General features: G+C 32.5%; 1 protein-coding gene and 1 pseudogene across 2 annotated transcripts in view; one reads left to right on the top strand and one right to left on the bottom strand.

The window, feature by feature from the left end:
- Window positions 1-19,515, top strand: part of PCDH11X (protocadherin 11 X-linked) — a 765,380-nt gene that overhangs the window by 495,460 nt on the left and 250,405 nt on the right. For both annotated transcript variants that reach the window (XM_069463668.1, XM_069463667.1), the window contains one exon: window positions 12,508-12,706. In XM_069463668.1, the coding sequence (XP_069319769.1) occupies window positions 12,508-12,706 (199 nt within the window). The remainder of the gene's footprint in view (window positions 1-12,507; window positions 12,707-19,515) is intronic.
- LOC138378353 (uncharacterized) lies at window positions 894-6,123 on the bottom strand (annotated as a pseudogene).

Here is a 19,515-nt window from a genome sequence, read left to right as displayed (position 1 = left end):
ACAGAATGATTTGGTTACATAAATTGCTTTTGTACAGTGCCCATCCCCCAGATAGTGTGCATTGTACCTGTTAGGTGTGTTTTTACCCATCCTCTCCTTTTCCCTCCCACCTGCTTGATTTCTGATGAATGTTATATCCCATATGTGCACATAGGGGTTGATCAATTAATTCCAATTTAATGGTGAGTACATGTGATATTTGTTTTTCCATTCTTGTGATACTTCACTTAGAAGAATAGTCTCCAGTTCCATCCAGAACAACACAGGAGGTATTAGTTCACCATTTTTATGGCTGAGTAGTACTCCATGGTATACATATACCATATTTTATTAATCCACTCATGTATTCATGGTCACTTGGGTTGTTTCCACATCTTTGCAATTGTGAATGTGCTGCCATAAACATTCGGGGGCAGATGTCTTTTTTATAGAATGTCTTTTTTTTTCCCTTTGAGTAGACACCAGCAGTGGGATTGCTGGATCAAACGTAGTTCTACTTTTAGTTCTTTGAGGTATCTCCATATTATTCCAGTGATTTTCCAGCTTAAAATCTGGAGACAAATTTTCCTTAAGAAGATGTCATGTACCAGTATCTTCAAATGCTGATAAGCTGTTTCATAAGTCCCACCAATTCCCAATTCATTATCATATATACTCCATACTCAAATTTTCAGTCATTCTCAGCACATTAACAAAGTTATTAGGAAAACGGTACTACCATGACCAAAGATGTTACAGAGTATAATAAATTCTGACAGGGAGAGTCATGACCAAGGAGTGGTTTTATTTAGGAAACAATTCCAGAAAACAACATGGAAATTGAAGTAATTTAAAATGTTCAAGATATGAAATGCGGGACTGTGACTCCATATTGCCATTTAATATGCTTTGTATTATAGGATATAAAAACCAACCCCCCATCTACGTAATGTTAAGCTGACATCCGAGATAATCAAAGCCTCCTGTAATTCAATATTCCACACTATTTTCTGGTTGTAATAAAAAATAAATAACCCATAAATGATTTCATGCTTAAGAAAAGCATTTATGCTTAAAAAATGGGATGAGGTAGGATTCCCTCCTTAAAAATGTTTCTAGAGCCACTAAAAAATTTGCATTTACAAAATACTTAATAAATATATTCCTCTGGATTGTACAAGAAGGGAGATAAGGGACCACTGATAAGACAAGGTATATGATGTTAATCAGGCTTGGCTTCTTTTCACTCCTGCTTCGTCAGAGGCAGACTCTCCTCAGTTTTACTTTCTCCATTTTCTGCAGGTAAATCTTCTTTAGATATGTTAGCCACGTGGGCTTGTTTTCCCTTTGCTTCCTTTTTCCCTTTTGTTCGTGCTTTTTTATCTGAAGATTTATCCTTTCCTGCTCCCTTTTTTGGCTCCGTTTCCACTTTTACGGGAGCATGTTTAGCTGACAACAGCGCTCTTGGGCTCTTCCTTCACCAGGCCTCTGGCTGAGCTGACCTTCCTCTTAGGCATCTTGGTGATGGGGAGGGGAGGGCACCTGTCAGGTGCCTGCAAGAGCCTTGGCGAAGCTGGGCTGCCTGGCAGCTGCTGCTCCTCCCCAAAAGCAGATTTTTGTATTCTGAAGGTTCTACCAAACAAGAATCCTTATAAAATAGAAAATGTGTTATTCTACCATTCACACAATCATATAATCTGAAAAATATTTTAATGATTTTATTTTAATTCATATGGTACCATTGGAATTATCTTCATTTTTCTTCAGAACAACATATGTTAGTATGATTAAGTTATAGAGAGATAATTTCATATCTGTGAAGTTTACTGCCCTTCCCCACACACTTTCTCATCATTTTATGCCAAGGCCACCTCTATATTAATAATGTCATAACTATATTATATGTGTCATTCATTAAAAGTGAGCAGGAAAACTTAGCGAATGCCAACTCATTCTAGCAATAGCTAATTAAAGTGAATAAAAAGTGAACTGATACAACTATGTAGATAAGTAGATGTAGCGGCTTGAAATTGTGAAACTATAAATATATACAAATACAATTCATAAACGTTGCTAAATAAAAGTGAATGTTTTCGTGTTTCAGAATTAGTCTCTGATTTTTAATATAATCCTATGATTCCTGAATGGTATAGAACTTAAATTACTCAGTAGGTAACAAATTGTCATCCTGATTTTTCTGATCAATATAATGTATTTGTGATCTACAAAGAGAGGCTATGGGCAATAGAAATACCAAAACTGTTGCCCCTCATGCTTTCAAATGCCTTGGAATGACTAATAGAAAGATATTCTTTTGTGTACATTTATTTTTGACTGATACGAAAAGTAATGATTTAAGTTTGAGTTTTCATTTCATAGTTTCACTATGAGTTGTCTTGGTTTATGATCCCTTAATGTGTTTCAGGGTAGGGGATGTGATTAAACAGAATATTGTGAGAAAAGGAGATGTCCATTATATAAAAATTAGGAAATAATTATTTCCTAATTTTTTTCCAATCAGAGTACAGTATGACATTATTAGAATTTCATGACTCTAATGTGGTCAATTTATTTTAAACTGCCAAGAAAAACATAGTCTATGAAAACATATTTAGACAATTTAATCAGTATGCCTGGTTTTCTCACATATATATATATATATATATATATATTTTTTTTTTTTTTTTTCTTTTTTCCCCTGAAATTGTTGTCAAAGAACCATGTCATAGTTTGTTCAGGCTGCTGTAACAAAATACTATAGACTGGGTAGTTTATAAACAACAGAAATTTATTTCTCACAGTTTTAGAGGCTTGAAAGTCCTAGATCAAGGTGTTGGCAGATTCAGTGCCTGGTGAGGGCCCACTTCCTGGTTCATAGACAGGCATCTTCTATGTCCTCATGTAGGAGAAGTAACAAGGGGTATCTGGGATCTCTTTTTTTTAAAAAAAAAAAAAAAAACTTCTTAAGGTCTTTTATTATCTAGGTGGAGAGTTAGAGAAATAGTATTAAGTCATATTGATTTTTAGCCAATTAAGCATGCTAAAAATGTAAGGCTAATAACTAAAAATACATAGATTACTTCTAAATCTGTACTGGTGCAGGGGGCAGAGAGAGGGATTTTAAAAACTTTTTCAGTCCATTAGAAGACAAGAAACAGAAAAAATAAACAAAGGCAAAGCACAATACTTCTTTAAAAACTCACAATTTATAAAGAGCACTAATACCATTCATGAGCACTCTGCACTCAAATCACCTGAATCTTACCTTAGACCTACTAAATCAGAATATTTGAATGTTGAAACCTAGGAATCTGCATTATTAACAAAATAACTTGTTGATTTATATGCAGCCAGTGTTTTGAAAACCACTGGATAGTTACTGGGTACAGTAGCTATCAATTTTAACCAAAATTGCATGCTTTTTTCTTTCTAATTCCCAAATGTTATGAAAGGCAACAAAACTAATATTATAAAAGGTCCAAATAATGTATTTGAGGTAATCATATGAGATTGATTTGAGGGTTTTAGGGTTGGAGACTAAATCTTTCTACTAGTTTCTATTGCTATCCTCAGTTTAGAGATACTTTAAGAAGTACATGTATATAACTTTTTAAAAGCAATGAAAAGGATAGTGTCATATCAATTTATTTCTAAGACCATAGCATAATGATAATTTGGACTTTTTTTGACTCTTAAATTTGTTGATCACTATGAGGTTATTTTTAATACCATATGTGTGTCTGTGAGAGAGAGAGAGAGAGAGAGAGAGCAGGGTACATGGGTGTGGTAGATGGTGTATAGAGACATTCTTGTTTGTATGTAAAATAAGTAGAGGGAGGTCTACTTTTACAAAAATATATCTGTATAGACAATTCCACAAGTAAAAGACTACAATGGTACTAGAAACACTAGTTGGTTGTAATTTCTCCTTCCTCCACCCTCAACTATATTTACCCCAACATTGCTTGCTTCTACCTTCCGTCACTGGCAAATGTTATTGCTGGAAGATGCAGCTATTTTAATTCACTCTTTGATTACCTATGGGGATTTTAGAACTTTAAATATTTCTTAAAATGTAAGAAGAGTTCAAAGGAAACATTGGTCTTTTCATCTCATATTAATTTCCAGGAAGTGACACATTTTACATGAGTAGCAGTTGTTTTTCACGTGCTGATGAACACCAGATAAAAAAGGTGAAATAAATATGTTTCATGTACACAAGAATGGATCAAAAACAAACAGGTTATCAATGTCCATTAACTCAATACACTGAAGAGATTAACTAGCATATTAGCTGATGTGCTCAGTCTTCAATTTTATTAGGAAAATATTCTAATCATTATTATTTTTCAACTGGTATTTGTTTACCATCACATACTTTTTTGTTGTGATTTCTGCTAACATTAAACAAGAGAATATTTTGATCCAAGTGTTTATGCAATTAATGGCAATGCCAGGTTTTTCCCCTTTCATTGTATGCTGCATAATTATTCCAACCTATATAATTCAAATCAAAAACCATCTGTTGCTTGAATGACATTTGGTTTGTTTAAAATGCATCAATTAAACAGACGTGTAGCTATGGGAATGAGAGAATTATTTTGCAAGTACAAAGAAGTGACACTAGAGACAAAGCACCATTCAAAACAAAACTTGTAGCTTCTTTCGTGGAAACAAATTTTCACATAATTTAACAACTATAAAACCTATTGACTAACATTCTGAAGAAAACAAATGATTATTTAGATCATATATGAGATTTGATTTATCATCTCTCAAACCCATTTTATCACTGACATAGAGAATTAAATAGTTTAAGTCTGACCTTGTTATTGTTTATGCAAGTAGATTACATGGACAAAAAAGAAAAGAATTAGTATGATGGTAAAAGTTTTGAAAGTCATGTAAATTAAGGTGGGAATTTTAGCTTGGAATAGAAAGACTCGTACATGAGGCTTAACTGTCTTCAAACACTGGAAGCCTTGCTATGTAGAAGAAGAGTCGCATGTATTCTATGTAGCTACAGAAGGCAGATCTAGGGATGATTGGTGGAAATTTCTTCTTCTGTCAATATTTCATTTGTAGCAGCTCCCAACCCTCCTAATCTACTGTGAACTTGAGAACCAGATAAACAAGGTTGTTAAAGTTAAGTATGAAAACAGGGTAAAGTAGATATGATTCTGAGCATGAACTTTTTGATAAATACTTTAGCAGTTAACATGCCTTTATCCTCCCTTACTTTCTGATATGTGGCTGTTTCTTGAATAGTTCAGGCTACCAGATAACTGCTTTTGGATAATCAAGGTGCTTTGGCAATTCATAAAATTAAATGTTAAGTTGGCAAACAGATGTGATTAGCACCAAAAACAATGTAAACATTTCTTCTATACTTTTTTGATGGATACTTGGGTTTTTCATTGAGACCATGGTCTATTTTAGTTTTAATATTTGGTTTTAATATAACTCAGTGGCATTTTTGGACACATTCCAGTTTCAAAGCATGTTAAGTTACAGTTCTGTGGTATTTTAATTGTTAGTCAAACAATTGTAGTTTCTCAAACATTTGCAATATTGCCATTTCATTTTCAAAGTTCATACAACTATGATAATTGCTAATTTAACAATTTATAATCCACAACATTCCTGAAAGAAGCTTCATCCTGCATCCTGCCTATGTACAAATAGATTATTTCCATTCTGATTGAACTGAAATGAATCATGACTCAAGGAAAGATGCCCTCATGTAATGCCATGTGGTCTTCTTCTTTTTTTGTTGGTGTTGTTTGTTTATTTATTTATTTATTTTCTTTTTTTTTTTATTTCAGCATATTATGGGGGTACAAAAATTTACATTACGTATATTGCCCTTGACCCCCTTCCCCCCCGAATCAGAGCTTCAAGCGTGTCCATCCCCTAGATGGTGCGCATCGCACTCATGTATGTATACACCCATCCACTCTGCCCCACATCTGCCCAACACCCGATTGGTGTTATTCCTAAATGTGGTCTTCTAACCATCAAAAAAATAGGTCTGACTCTGGCAAAAAAGAAGCCAAGTACCATGAGAAATGTAATGGCAGAATAGTCAGAGCTAGGATACCTGATTCTAGTACCATTAAGCATCGTGTAAAACTTCCTGCACATGCTGGTAATATGCTTTTGGTATTTGAGAGGAAAAGAGCCTTGAAGGGTATAAACTTCAGGAATAGAATGTGAAAGGGAAAATGAGAAATGAGACTATTCAAATTTTATGAAATGAAACAGTGAAAAACAATTACATCAACTTATCTATCCTACAAGATGAATTGAATTGGAAAAGTAAGTGGTTTTATGACTACAAATTGTAGGGTCAAATAGTAAAGGCCTGCTATAAAATAAAAAGGCCTGCTATGTCATCTGGGAGTTTTTACACTGGGAATTATGATATTCAAGTGGGATATGTGTGCTGGCCATATAATGCAGAAGAGAATTTCAAATTGTATTTCTAACTAAGCTATTTTTACATCTTACTTTATGGCATATTGAGTAATTATAAATTCTTTTGCTAAGAGACAGTACCTGTGAGAAAATGCGGAAATCCTCTGACATCTAGAATGAAGTTGTTGATTATTATAGAATGTGGGAACTCAGAAACTTAAAATATGCTTAATAGTTTGATATTCAAAGTGTTTTACATATGAATCAGACAAACCCCTGCATATGGTAATCCTTAAAAATCATAACTCTACCTATGATTACCCTTTTTAATAAGAGTTACTGGTGGTGACAGTGAATCTAAAGGAAGATTGAGTTAGGGTATATTAGAATTGGAGTCAAGGGGAGTGCAAGTTGTACAATAAGTTTGAAAACTTTGACAGATAATTCTAATGAGCCTTCTAGAACATGATACTCAAGCACTCCATAATGAGAATCATAGGGTGGCCTATCTGCATGCAGCCTCTCTAGTGCCAGATTAACCTTTTAAAATGCCACTTGTATCATGTTATGGAAATGTAATGATATGCACCTGATAGTTAGTATGGAATTATGCCTTCATGAGGTCTAATGGACATAAGAATGTTGGGGAGTTGATATTTTGCCTGTAAATGATTTATCTAAGTGACACCAATATTATTTCTGATTATTCATATATTCTGAAATTTTGATTGATTTGAGCTAAAAATGAGGCATGTAGATTTTAGGGAGAGGCATACTGTGCTATTTCTCTCTGTTACTGGCAGAAAATAACTAGCTATTCAGGGCAGACATTTATTCATGAAAATTCCAGGATTTATTTCCATCCCATAAAGTCACCATTCAGTCAATAGATTTGTTTTAATTTCTGTGCCACAGCTTCTTTGAAGGTCTGGAGACAGAAATTTGTCATAGACAAATTATGACATTAGCATTAATGTCCTTTTATATTGCACAATAATCATCTTTAACAAATGAAAAAATAAAATTACCTTTCTTCCTGAGAAACTTAGGAATGATTTTCATGAAATAGTTAATACTTCTACATATATTGGATAAGAAAAATTCCTATATATTTTGAATACCCCTGTATTATGAATCTGAGCAGAAAATAGCCACCAGAGATTAAGGTTTCAAACATTAAAAAGTAAAGGACACGGAAGTTAAACTCAGTTTCCAATATTTACTACAAAGAAATGATGAATTGTTAAAGTTCATATAACTGTTTTTTGTTCAGTTGTATCTGGAAAAGCCACAGGTTATAAAAGGCAACTTTAAGCAGAAATAATTAAAGCAATAATAGAAAAACATAACTAAACGTTCTTATCCCATCAAAAGTTAAATTTTAAGAAGTCTTTAAAACAATTCCTTAAAAATTAAGTACTAATAATTTCACTTAAGAAAATACTTCATGGAAATTTTATACAACAATGGACAATCTAAATAATGACATATATACAAATATAGAGCCTCTTGTGAATTCACTGAATAAAGAAATAGATGATTAAGTTAAATCTTCAATTTAATTTGCCTGTTAGGGATTATAATAATAGATAAAACAGTGTTTCAGACTGTAAACTTTAAACTGGGAATTGAAAAAGAAATCACGTCCCTAATACGTGGCTGAACATTAGGCCATTTTACCATGACATAGGACCCTTAATGACTAAACAATACACCATAATCTACAACTGAAGCATTCTGATAATTGCTAAAATTAATTAAAACACAAGAGTTTATTAAAGTATCTGTTCTCATTTGAAATTTCAAAAATGTGTATGTGAAATTGTCAAATGTAAGAACCGCATTTCAGGAATGAAGTGGTGTTGGCACTGGTAGTGTATTTTTTATGCTTTCAGGAAGGGACTAAAAGCTGTGAGTTCCATTCACTAAAGGAGGTCCTTACAAACTCACCCATTCTCTTTTATTTACCCCTAAGGGAATTCAATTTATGAGTGTCAAGAGGGTTGAGGGTGAGTATGTGGCCAGGCTAATTACAGATTCATTCTAGGGCATCCCTTTGTGATGGCTTTTAGTAAGTTATGAGCACAGGTGTCCTAGGGTGGGATAATATCTTTTTTACTTAAATTGCCTTGCTATTTTCTGTGTAGATAAGCAAGTGAACACAAACTCCATTTCCTTTATAACAAAAGCTAACTACATAGCCCCTACTTCCATCATTTGACACAAGCTTAGCTGCCATGCACTGGCAATTTCGATTCTGTTAGGATATATGACTGTATGCTTAACCAGCACATGTTAAATTCTAGACTCATTTGTTTTTGTCAGCAGTGTTTTCTTATTCACAGATTCTATTATCTAGGTCGGATACTTTAAAAAACATTAAATGATAAAAATATATTATACATGTATATAAATATATACATATACATACACACAGGACACATAATACACATACTACCTATCCATGATATATATATGCTTGAAATATTTTACATGGGTCTTAATAGAAAATTAAAATATCCCTTAACAGGCATTATGATAAAAGCAATTATGCATTAGTCTCATCCCAAACTGGCTTATTTTATATACAATGAGTTTTGATCTATGCATTAAGTATCATTTTCACCTTAAGTTATATGCAATAGCTAATTGTAGATAAATATCTACAATGTAATGTTTCAGGCATTTTTAAATGTTGTTATTTTTCCAGGTCTTGCATTTTTAAAAAGTTTATGAGCATAAATGTTTATATTTTACTTGAAGTAGCTGAAAATATATTAACAATAATAAATAATTTTAGGCATTAAATGAGGTTTAGTTTATAACTAAATAAAACTTTGGCTTGGAAAGAGAACAGTCAAATCCAGCTTTGCTGGATTGTCAAAATTAGCCTTCTATATCAGGGGTCTGCAAACACTATGGCCCCTAGAGCCAAATGGTTGAAAAAGTTGAAACAAAGGAAAGTACTTAGTGACACATAAAAATATCTAAATTTTACATGTTAATATTTTTAAGTGCAGTTTTATTGGGACACCAAAAAACCCGTTAATTTCCATATTGCCTACAGCTGTTTTTACACTACAACTTCAGAGTTGAATAATTGGGACAGAGACCACATTGTATGGCCCACGAAGCCTAAAATATTTACTATCTGACTCTTTAAAGAAAAAGGTCGCTGATCCCTTCACTAGATGATTATAAGCGGGGTCCTAGAGGACAATTAATTGATCATTCTCAAAATCATAGACAAATCTTATGCATTTTTTTTATTAAGAACTTCTTTATTATAGGCCAGGCATGGTGGTTCATGCCTGTAATCCTAGCACTCTGGGAGGCCAAGGTGGGTGGATCGTTTGAGCTCAGGAGTTTGAGACCAGCCTGAGCAAGAGCCAGACCCCGTCTCTACCAAAAAAAAAAAAAAAAAAAAAAAGAAAAGAAAAGAAAGAAAGAAAGAAATTAATTAGCTGAATTAGCTGGATAACTAAAAATATATATAGAAAAAATTAGCCAGGCATGGTGGTGTGGTGGTGCATGTCTGTAGTCCCAGCTACTTGGGAGGCTGAGGCAGGAAGATCATTTGAGCCCAGGAGTTTGAGGTTGCTGTGAGCTAGGCTGATGCCACGGCACTCTAGCACTCTAGCATGGGCAACAGAGTGAGACTCTGTTGGGGGGTGGGGAGGGCCTCTTTATAGAGCCATCAAGCTATTGACAATGTTTTAATTAGATTATTTACAAGAATGGAAGGGCTTATTTAGTTGCTTTTAAAATTTAAACTCTAAGCAGCTAAACTTTTTCTAAACCTTTATGAAACTCTCTGCTTTTGAAGAATACAGCACTGATGCTTATTTCTGTGGCCCTGTACTATATATCTTTAGTACTAATAAACAATAGAAGGACTGACAGGCTAGGTAATCCATGTATTTCAATGCCCTCTAACTTGATGAATTGCTTGTGTGATGGATGAATGTAAATGCAAAAATCAGTATGACATTCAGATTATGTCTGTATAATAGATGTTGTTTTACTCATTTCATCGTGGGTTCTAGATACAAAGACTAACAGAAAGAGAGAAATTGAGCAAGCAAAAGCACAGAAAAAGAGATTGATCTCAGTTATATTATTCTCCTGATCAATGCGTGCTTTATATCCTAGAAGGTACATTGTAGTTTAATCATATAATATAGTCAGTCTCACTCTCCCTAGGTTTCTTGCAACCCAACATACACATCAAAAAACAAAAACAAAAACAAAAACAAAAAACCCTGCCTTCTGAACTCCTCAATATTACTCCCTTCCAGCAAGCTTTTCTTTTATTCATCTTAGTCTAATTCTTCTAAGAATTACCTTAACCAACACCACCAGCTACTCCTTCTAACAGGCCCAAAGGGATCCTGTCTGGCTGTTACATTTAGAAAATTAGGAGACTCCTCATTAAAATGAGTAATTCTATGATCATAAGTATATTCCATAGGATATATTATATTTTATATATATTAGTTATTTCTTCATATTTTATTGAGACTTTATTATATAGATAATGGCTATAAAATTAAAGAGAATTCAAGTGTGCTACTTAAATATTATATACATCCATCATATTTCCATATTACTTCTTATAAGATTGAAGTATGATATTCAAATCTTTTCCTATCTCCATCTGAAGAAATGGCTGTCAAACCTGAATTTGTGAAAGCATATGAATTTTGCTGTGCAAGGGCCTAGTACCTAAATTCTTCTGACCTTTAATGTATATAAATCTCTTAAATAAATGATCTCTAATTTGCACCTTTCAAGCTGTCAGTAGTTTAGTGTTTTGGCTGATGTATTGTTACATAGAAAATCATCCCAAATATATAAAAACCAATTGTCCTTCTCTATTTTTAGGTCAGGAATTGGGGTAGTTCACAGTAGAGATAGTTATCTCTTCTCCACAATGACTGGTGCCTCAAATGGGTGGGGAGATCAAATGTCTGGAGATGGCTGGGATGGCACCTATGAGGCCATCACCTGGAATGTCCAGATTGGATTCTTCACATACATATCTGGCACCTGAACTGGAGTAGCTGGAACAGCTAGGCCACTCTGGGCATTGAAGTCTCTTTTTATGCAATCTTTCCACATGACTAGCTTCTGCTTCCTCACAGTATGACAGCTCCCAGTAGTCAGACTTCTTTCAATGCAGCTGATTTTCCCCACGGTATTCCAAGGGTTCAAAACTGTAGCTTCAAGGTTTGATTACACAGAGCCTACCCAGATTCACTGCGGTTCTGGACTACATAAGAGTCTGAATACCAACAGGTGATATTTATTGAGGAAAATATCTTTGGAGAGTAGCTGTTACGTATAGTATAGCAATGCTGCAAACAAAAATGCTGCTACATCTTGTGAAGATATTGACCCTACTGGATATCACAAAACTTGTTTTGGAAACCAAATGCTTCATTTTTATATTTTGACTAGTATATATACATTTATATTCTGCTATAATTACCATTTACCATGATACCTATACTTCATTTTTATAATTACCATCAACTTTTATCCATACCATGTAGGTATTTTTATTTTATTAGAGAGAATCAATTTGAATGAATTCCAATTCAAAATCTTGCCCCTAAGATTCTTCTAAAACATGATTTATACTTTTAATTTTTTATGCCTACATGATTGAATAAATTTGTGTTATTATTTATTGTTTCAGCCCATAAGAATCTTACATATAAAATGGTTATATTTATCCATGCTTATTATTCAAAAATAAGTTATCATCAAATAATAGCTAAATAAATCCATGTTTAAATGATGATCAGAATTTCCAATGTACTCAAATATGCTATAAAGACTACAGCCTCTTGCTTTAGAGCAAGTTCACTTTCATTCTGTATCTGGATATACCTTGTTTAGACATATAATGGAAACAACTCTGCCACCAGGTGAAGTAGGTTTCAACACAGAGCTGCCTGTTCACAAAAGCCTGAAATTGTTCACAACTCAAGATAATGTTAATGTGGCTACACCAGATAGCTACAACAATATATTTTCTAAATTGTATGTATTAAGCAATTATTCAAGTCATAGCTGAAACCCTATAATTTTCTTTCTTCCTTTCAGTCCCAGCGGCGTGTCACATTTCACCTACCAGAAGGCTCTCAGGAAAGCAGCAGTGATGGTGGACTGGGAGACCATGATGCAGGCAGCCTTCCCAGCACATCCTATGTTCTGCCCCTTGGATATCCTCAGGAGGAGTACTTTGATCATTCTGCACCCAACAATCGCACTGAAGGGGATGGCAACTCTGATCCTGAATCTAGTGAGTGATATCTCCCTACTTCCTTAATATAAATAGATTTACTTTGCAAGTCAAGCTATCATAGCCATAATAACATGGGCCCATTCATTGTGTTACTATGAGTAGTAACACATTTGTAAAAGGTAAACATACAGAATTAGGTGGACAATACAGAATTAAGTGGATGGCATCTAAGCAGCAGTTGATAATGTTTGAAATGTGTGATCATAACTACTCTGAATGAAATTTACTATAGTTATTTTGTTTAGGCATAGATAGGATTTCCATTTATAGTATACATATATATTTATATATATATATATAAAACCAGCTGTTTATTTTATTTTATTAATTTATTTGTGCAGATATAATTTTTTTCTAATTTATGTAATTTATTTTCTAAATTTTATTTTTATTTTTAATAGAGATAAGAGCCATTGACAATTATTTTCCTTCTGGGGAAATAAGAGATCCTGACTTCAATGCAGGGGAGTTGGTTTGAGGTTTTCAGTATGTAAAAAAACATATAGTTATGCCATATTACTGGATAGAAAAGTATTCAGATTTGGTCTCCAGAAAGAAGGCACAAAAGCTGTTTTGCAAATTCCAAAGATGTTGAACTCTTTAAATGGATCAAGAAGTTGATATTAAATAAAAATTCATGATATTTATTATTTTGAACATGTAGTGACCACCCTTGCTTCTTATTAATTTTGAGAAATACAAAATTTGATAAGGTATACATATCTTGGAAGATTCTTGAAATTCCAACAAGCTATAATTTTCTTCAAATGTGTGTTATATAGATAAAAGTGTGTAGGTACAAAGAGAATACCATATATGTGAGAGAAAAGACTAGTAGATATAAAAAATGAAAAAAAAATGGGCCAAATAACCAGTATAAACATAAAGTAATATAAACTAGAAATTTTGAAAGGCTATTTTGAACATTATGGATTGCATGGATACATAATCTAAATAAAGCACTAGGCTTTAGAACAAAATGACTTCCTCACATTGTGTTTTAATCCTCGATTTTTGAAATTTCAAAAAAAGAGGAAAATGGATTGGTTAAACATCAAGATATAATCTAAAGCTAAACAAACATAACAAATAACATAACATCAACCTTTTTCTCTCCACAAATGTAGATGCTGAATATTAAAGATGTTTTCAATATAAAAAATATTAGAGACTTTTGAGTCACCAAGTTTAGCAATTCCCAATCTGCTATCACCATTTTTAATTTTTTACTTAGAATGAATGGTCAACATTTGTTCTGAGGATGACAAATTTTCCTATAACCTATAACACTAATCTATCCTTCATTTACTTTGACAGCACAGCACAATGACTTCTGGTAGAAATATATACTTGTGATTATATTCATTGCTATAATGAACTCAGAGCCAATCTCTAGTAGTAATATGATCATAAGTAATAAATATTCATTAAGCAAAGGTATCCTTGATCTTTTCATTTCATAAATTATTATTTTAATTGTGGGCCTATCATGTCCTATTAATGGATAAGAATATAGGAATGGAAGAAGTACCATTTTTATAAACTAGAAGAGTTGATTCCTTTGCACATGAAACATGTTACTAAGCCCATTCCAGAGGATTGCATAGCAACAATTAAAGAGTAAGCTTAGAGTAAGCATCCACAGTGAGGATCTAACACTAACATAAACTTTCAACTGAATGAGACTAAGATAGCGTATTATTGGTAGTAATAGGAAAAGAATTGGTATGCACTAGAAATTATAAAAAATTAAAATTAAATATAACTTTATTGATCCCAATTATACCTAGCAATAAATAGTTGTTTTAAAAATATTTAAATGCAGAATTCTTTATAGGAACTGATTTTATTTATAGCTAAGGATATAAGTGATAGCAACAATGTTTTAGCTGATATGCCTAAGGACTTTTTATAAAAGACTTATTTTTACTAGGAACTAAAATTTCCTCTCCTTCAATCATATTGACACCATTATTTTGACCATTAAATATTTTGTTCATAATTACAGGATGAAGCAATCACAAATTCTGCATTAACAAAGTTTGTTGCTAAATTGGCTTTATTTAAATAATAATAGTAAGGCAAATAATACATTTTGCTACTTGTTACTTTAACAAACTTATTCATAAGGTAGAGATAATTAAAAATGAATGTCTATTTCTGCACAAGTCTAACAATATTGTTGAGTCAATGTCTAAAGGTTATTTTTACTGTGAGTAATGTTAACACCCTGTTTTCCTGCTAAACCTGAAACCTCCCCCTAAATCATGTCCCATGATAATTTTTTGGTTAGGTGTTCCATTTTTGGACAATAAGATAACTTACTACAAGTGAAAGAAGCACAATAACTCACTTAAAATGAAGTTCTATTATCTTAATATGGCATACTAGTGAGATTTTAACATTGTATGTGTGTTTTGTTTTAATTACAAAGAAAAAAATAGCTGATGCAGAATTTGCCATAGCAAAGTAATCTCTTTAGGCTAATACTGATGATAAAGTACTTTGATTCTTTAAAATGAAAGTCCATAGCTCTGTAATGCTACACAACAGTGGGCTTTGCGATATGGAGCGGATGCCAATAAACTGTGCAGTGTTAGTCAATAGCACCACAAATAGGAATGCAAAGTGTTAGAGGAAGTAAATGGTGTCCTTAAGCAATAGAATTAATTTATACAGTTCTCATTTCATATTTTGAAATGTATTATATCCTCAATCTGCTTTCTTTCTGGCTAATGAATTGCCTAAAATAGCACATCATTCTGAAAATCCCTTGTAAGTTCACAAAAACAGATAGGAATGCAACTTTTATGAATAAGATTTTTCCATAAAATTTGCTAGAGGGATTTATTAATACTACTTTAAAAATATAGCTCCTTGGTTGATAAAAATCTGCTGATTAAGTGAAGAAATTATACAATCTATTCTCTTAAGTCTTTTGCCAGGAATATTAACTTTCCTTTTTAAGATAAAGAAGAAACAAGCAAACTCAATCCAATTATTACTCTTTCAGGAGACAAGTTTAATAAAATATCCTGTCTCATGCTTTGTGAATTTTTAAATTTCACAATTCCAATGTATTTACTTTAGCCTTTGATATAGGGGTCACTTAATGCCATTCTATGAAGTTCTGTCTTCTTTGGATGACAGTCTATATTCCAGACCTTTCCTCCTACCATAGCCCCATCAAATTATGAATACCATTTCCAGTGGACGCTGTTCTTTGAAGCTAGTCAATTTGGTAAAAACCAAACCAAACAGAAACCCAACTCAAAAATAGCATTATTGGTTGCTGTTGGGTTACTGTGGATACTATAACATGTAATGTCTGCATTTTCAAAGAATCTTCTAGAGACATATTCATGGAGACACACAGTGTGTGGCCCTGGTAAAGAACACGGTATGACTGTCCTTTTGGGAATTTTACACATCCAGATGTAGTGTTGAGAAATTTGGGGACAGTGAGTTCCTCTTGGACTAAACACACTAAACTACGTATGTTTAGTGTGGCCCTATATTCATATCTACTTATTTGCACATAGTCATAGGTAAAATACAATTTATGAAGAGAAGATTTAAAAACACTTTCCAATTTCTTTTGTAAATCTTTGTTCTGTTATTATAATTCAGACTGAGTTCTGAGACACACAGAAATATTAGCAAATGTCTACCACATTAAACTTAAGAGATTTTTGAATAGTCCATCCATATGAAACCAGTATTTGTGTGCTTTTTTCCTTAAATATATTGCTATTCTTTCATTATAGGTAAGTTGGAGAGAAAAGGGTAACTGTTTTTAAAATTTCTACTGATCTGCTGGTATATTAAGATTTGACTGATTGTAGATACTAGCCATGTTTCTTTGGAAGAGAAATGATGAAATAGGAAGTTTCTAAAGAGACTCAAGTCAGTCTTCAGCGTACCAGCCATAAATCAGTTTAAATGTAGAGAAAATCCTCCTAAAATGAAGGAGAAAGGATTTAGTTTAATCAGTATTTTAATTTTCTTCAACTGAAAAGTTATGTTATCTGCAGTTTTTAAAACCTCTTCATTGAATATGGTCATTTCACACATGAAGTCACTCTATCTGAAAATGTTATAACTGGTCTCGTGTCTAACATTTGAGCTTAAAGTAACAAAATACTTATGTGTAAAATTTCATCAACCTTCAAAAACTTGTTAATGCTTTTCTTTTATTTTTTGTATACCACACTCATTTCTGTGTTAGAAAAAAAATATAGAGTTCCAAGAGCATGTAGGGCTAAAGAAATTCTATATTTAAAATAAATAGGAATACATTTTTTCATTGACTTAAAAATCTCTGGTTAGCACATCTGTTTGACATTCATTTTTCTTTCACTAGATCAGGTTTTCTTAGGACCCCAATGCAGTACTAATTAATTCACACACAAAAAAGTAATTTATCTTTGTATTGCAATATACTTTAATTGATCCTCTATCAGTAGTCTAATTAATTGGTAAAAAAGTGGGAGACCAATTTCATTGACTAGAGTGCTACTCAGAGAAATGCCACATTTTGTCTTGATCTGCTAAGAATGTTGACATGAATAATACTAGGGTAATTATTATTTGAACATTTCTTTAGTTGAAAGTATAATTCTAAAGGTAAACAACTGATAACATTAAAAACAAAAAAAAATCTATGAAACTTTAAAAGAATCAGCTAATAATGGATCATTATAGCCTGGCACTTCATAATTAAGAACATTAGAAGTCAGTTATCTAAAAGTAAAATAAAACCACCCAAATATTTGTCCTGGCAAATTTTGATACATCAGTACTATAGGTAAAGAAGTGGTCTACAGAGATTGTGCTAATTATTCATCTAAAAATTCAAGAAGAAAATATGATATAATTAGTTATAAAAATGAGTAATGATGGTTTATATATTTAAGGGGACAGTAGCATTTACTCTTCCAGAGGAGAATTCTCATGTCATGGAAAATCATCTGAATCCATGGCTTAGCTAATGTTACCCATATAACTGTTAATTGTTTTTGTTTGCTGCTATATACCCAGGAAAATTTGACTTCATAGGTCCCCTAATGTTCTTTTAAAATGCATTCTTGAGGGAAGTCACATCAGTTCCTGTATTACAATAAAATGAAAATTGAATGCCATCTTTTTTAAAATATTGTTATATGAAACAGATAGGAATTATATTCCACTTAAGAATATTGTCTCTGCTGGCTATATATGTGAAAGATTGTTTCTTAAAACTGTTCATTCTTAGCCTGCATAATAGTGTCAGTCCACTGGGGAGAAAGTAAAATAATTTAAATCAGCTCAGCAAACCTGAAATCATCAACTTTGAAAGAAATCAATTAATCAATATTTGCAAGGAGTGATATCATTATCAATGATATCAGTTATGGTCTATTTGGAGAAAGGGACTGGAATCAATACTCCTGGATTCTGGAGGTATAGGACAAATGTAAGTAATATTTCATTGTCTTTCCAACAGAAAACAATATATAGTTTTATATTTCTATAAATTAAAAAAGCCACTTCCTTTACATATAGTAATATATTTAAGGTAACAATATCCAAGTCATTTTTATTTTTTCCAAAGGAAATTCAGTGCAGTCATTAATACTGTCTATGGTTACCAATTTTGGTCCCTGATGTATTATGTAAATAAGTGTTAGAAAAATATCTATATATAAATAGATTATAAAAAATGGTTCTACTCAAGAGTTCAGGGTCTGCCATTGCTTGAGAGAGAATAAGGCAAATTTTATAGTGATAGTAGCCTGCATAATAAATGTTCTTAGACAGATGTGAACAGTGATCTAGTGGCAGATGCTCTGTGATGTGTATTAATTTTACTACTTAAACTGACATGCTTTTTAAAAGTCAATCTTTCTTTATTCAAGCTTATAAAAGTTTAAAAATAGATAATAATAAGAAAATGGGTGAAACAAATCTTACAGTACCATCCTAACATATCCAACTTCCCTATATAGGAAATGCGATCACAATGTAGACCAATTTAAAATGAAATAATTTGGAGTATCTGGGCTTTGTGAAAGCAATGAAGAATTTATATTAGAGACAATCTTTAAGAAGTCACAGAGGTTATGAATCAAAATGAGAAGTATATGTTTAGAGTTAAAAACTTGAAAATATTTACAGGATTCCATTTGGGTGACAGTCTCTAAGATGAGTATGTCTTTAGTATCTTAAATCTAGTATGGATTAGATAGAGGTTTATCACTCAAAAGCAGACCACTTAGGTAAAGAAATCTATCTTGTCTTTTCTGTTTGAAAATGACAAGCACTAGGAGCTTGGCACAAGCTGCCAATTGAAAGCCAATACCATAAGGTCTGGAATGTCAGTAAGCTTGAGAATAGGTGGTTTTCTCTTCACAATAAGTTGCTTCTAAATTTTTATTAAGCTACCTACACCATATAATAAAGTTCATTTGACATTTATGTTTCTATTAGTTATGTACCATGAAGCTATTCATTTTATGATCTTCTTCTGTCTTTCTGCTTCTTTTATCTTACTCTCACTTCTCACTTTTCTTTGCCTATAAGAAAAATTTATTTGTCATTTGTTCTTTTTGGTGGCTCTTTGAATGTCAGTATAATCAGTCATGTAAGACATAACTTTTGGGTGGCTTGGAATACTTAGTAGTGTTAGCCACATGTCAATTTCTTATTTTAAAATAATTTATAAATTTTAATGGATGAAGAGTATTGTAGCAATATATCTTTAATCCCCATAATACTTTTAAAATTGTACAATAACTTGCAACTCTTATAATTCCTTGCAACGACAG

This window comes from Eulemur rufifrons, chromosome 30 (genome assembly GCF_041146395.1).
Source record: "Eulemur rufifrons isolate Redbay chromosome 30, OSU_ERuf_1, whole genome shotgun sequence".
Classification (NCBI taxonomy): domain Eukaryota; kingdom Metazoa; phylum Chordata; class Mammalia; order Primates; family Lemuridae; genus Eulemur; species Eulemur rufifrons.
This window is presented reverse-complemented; position numbering and strand designations above follow the sequence as displayed.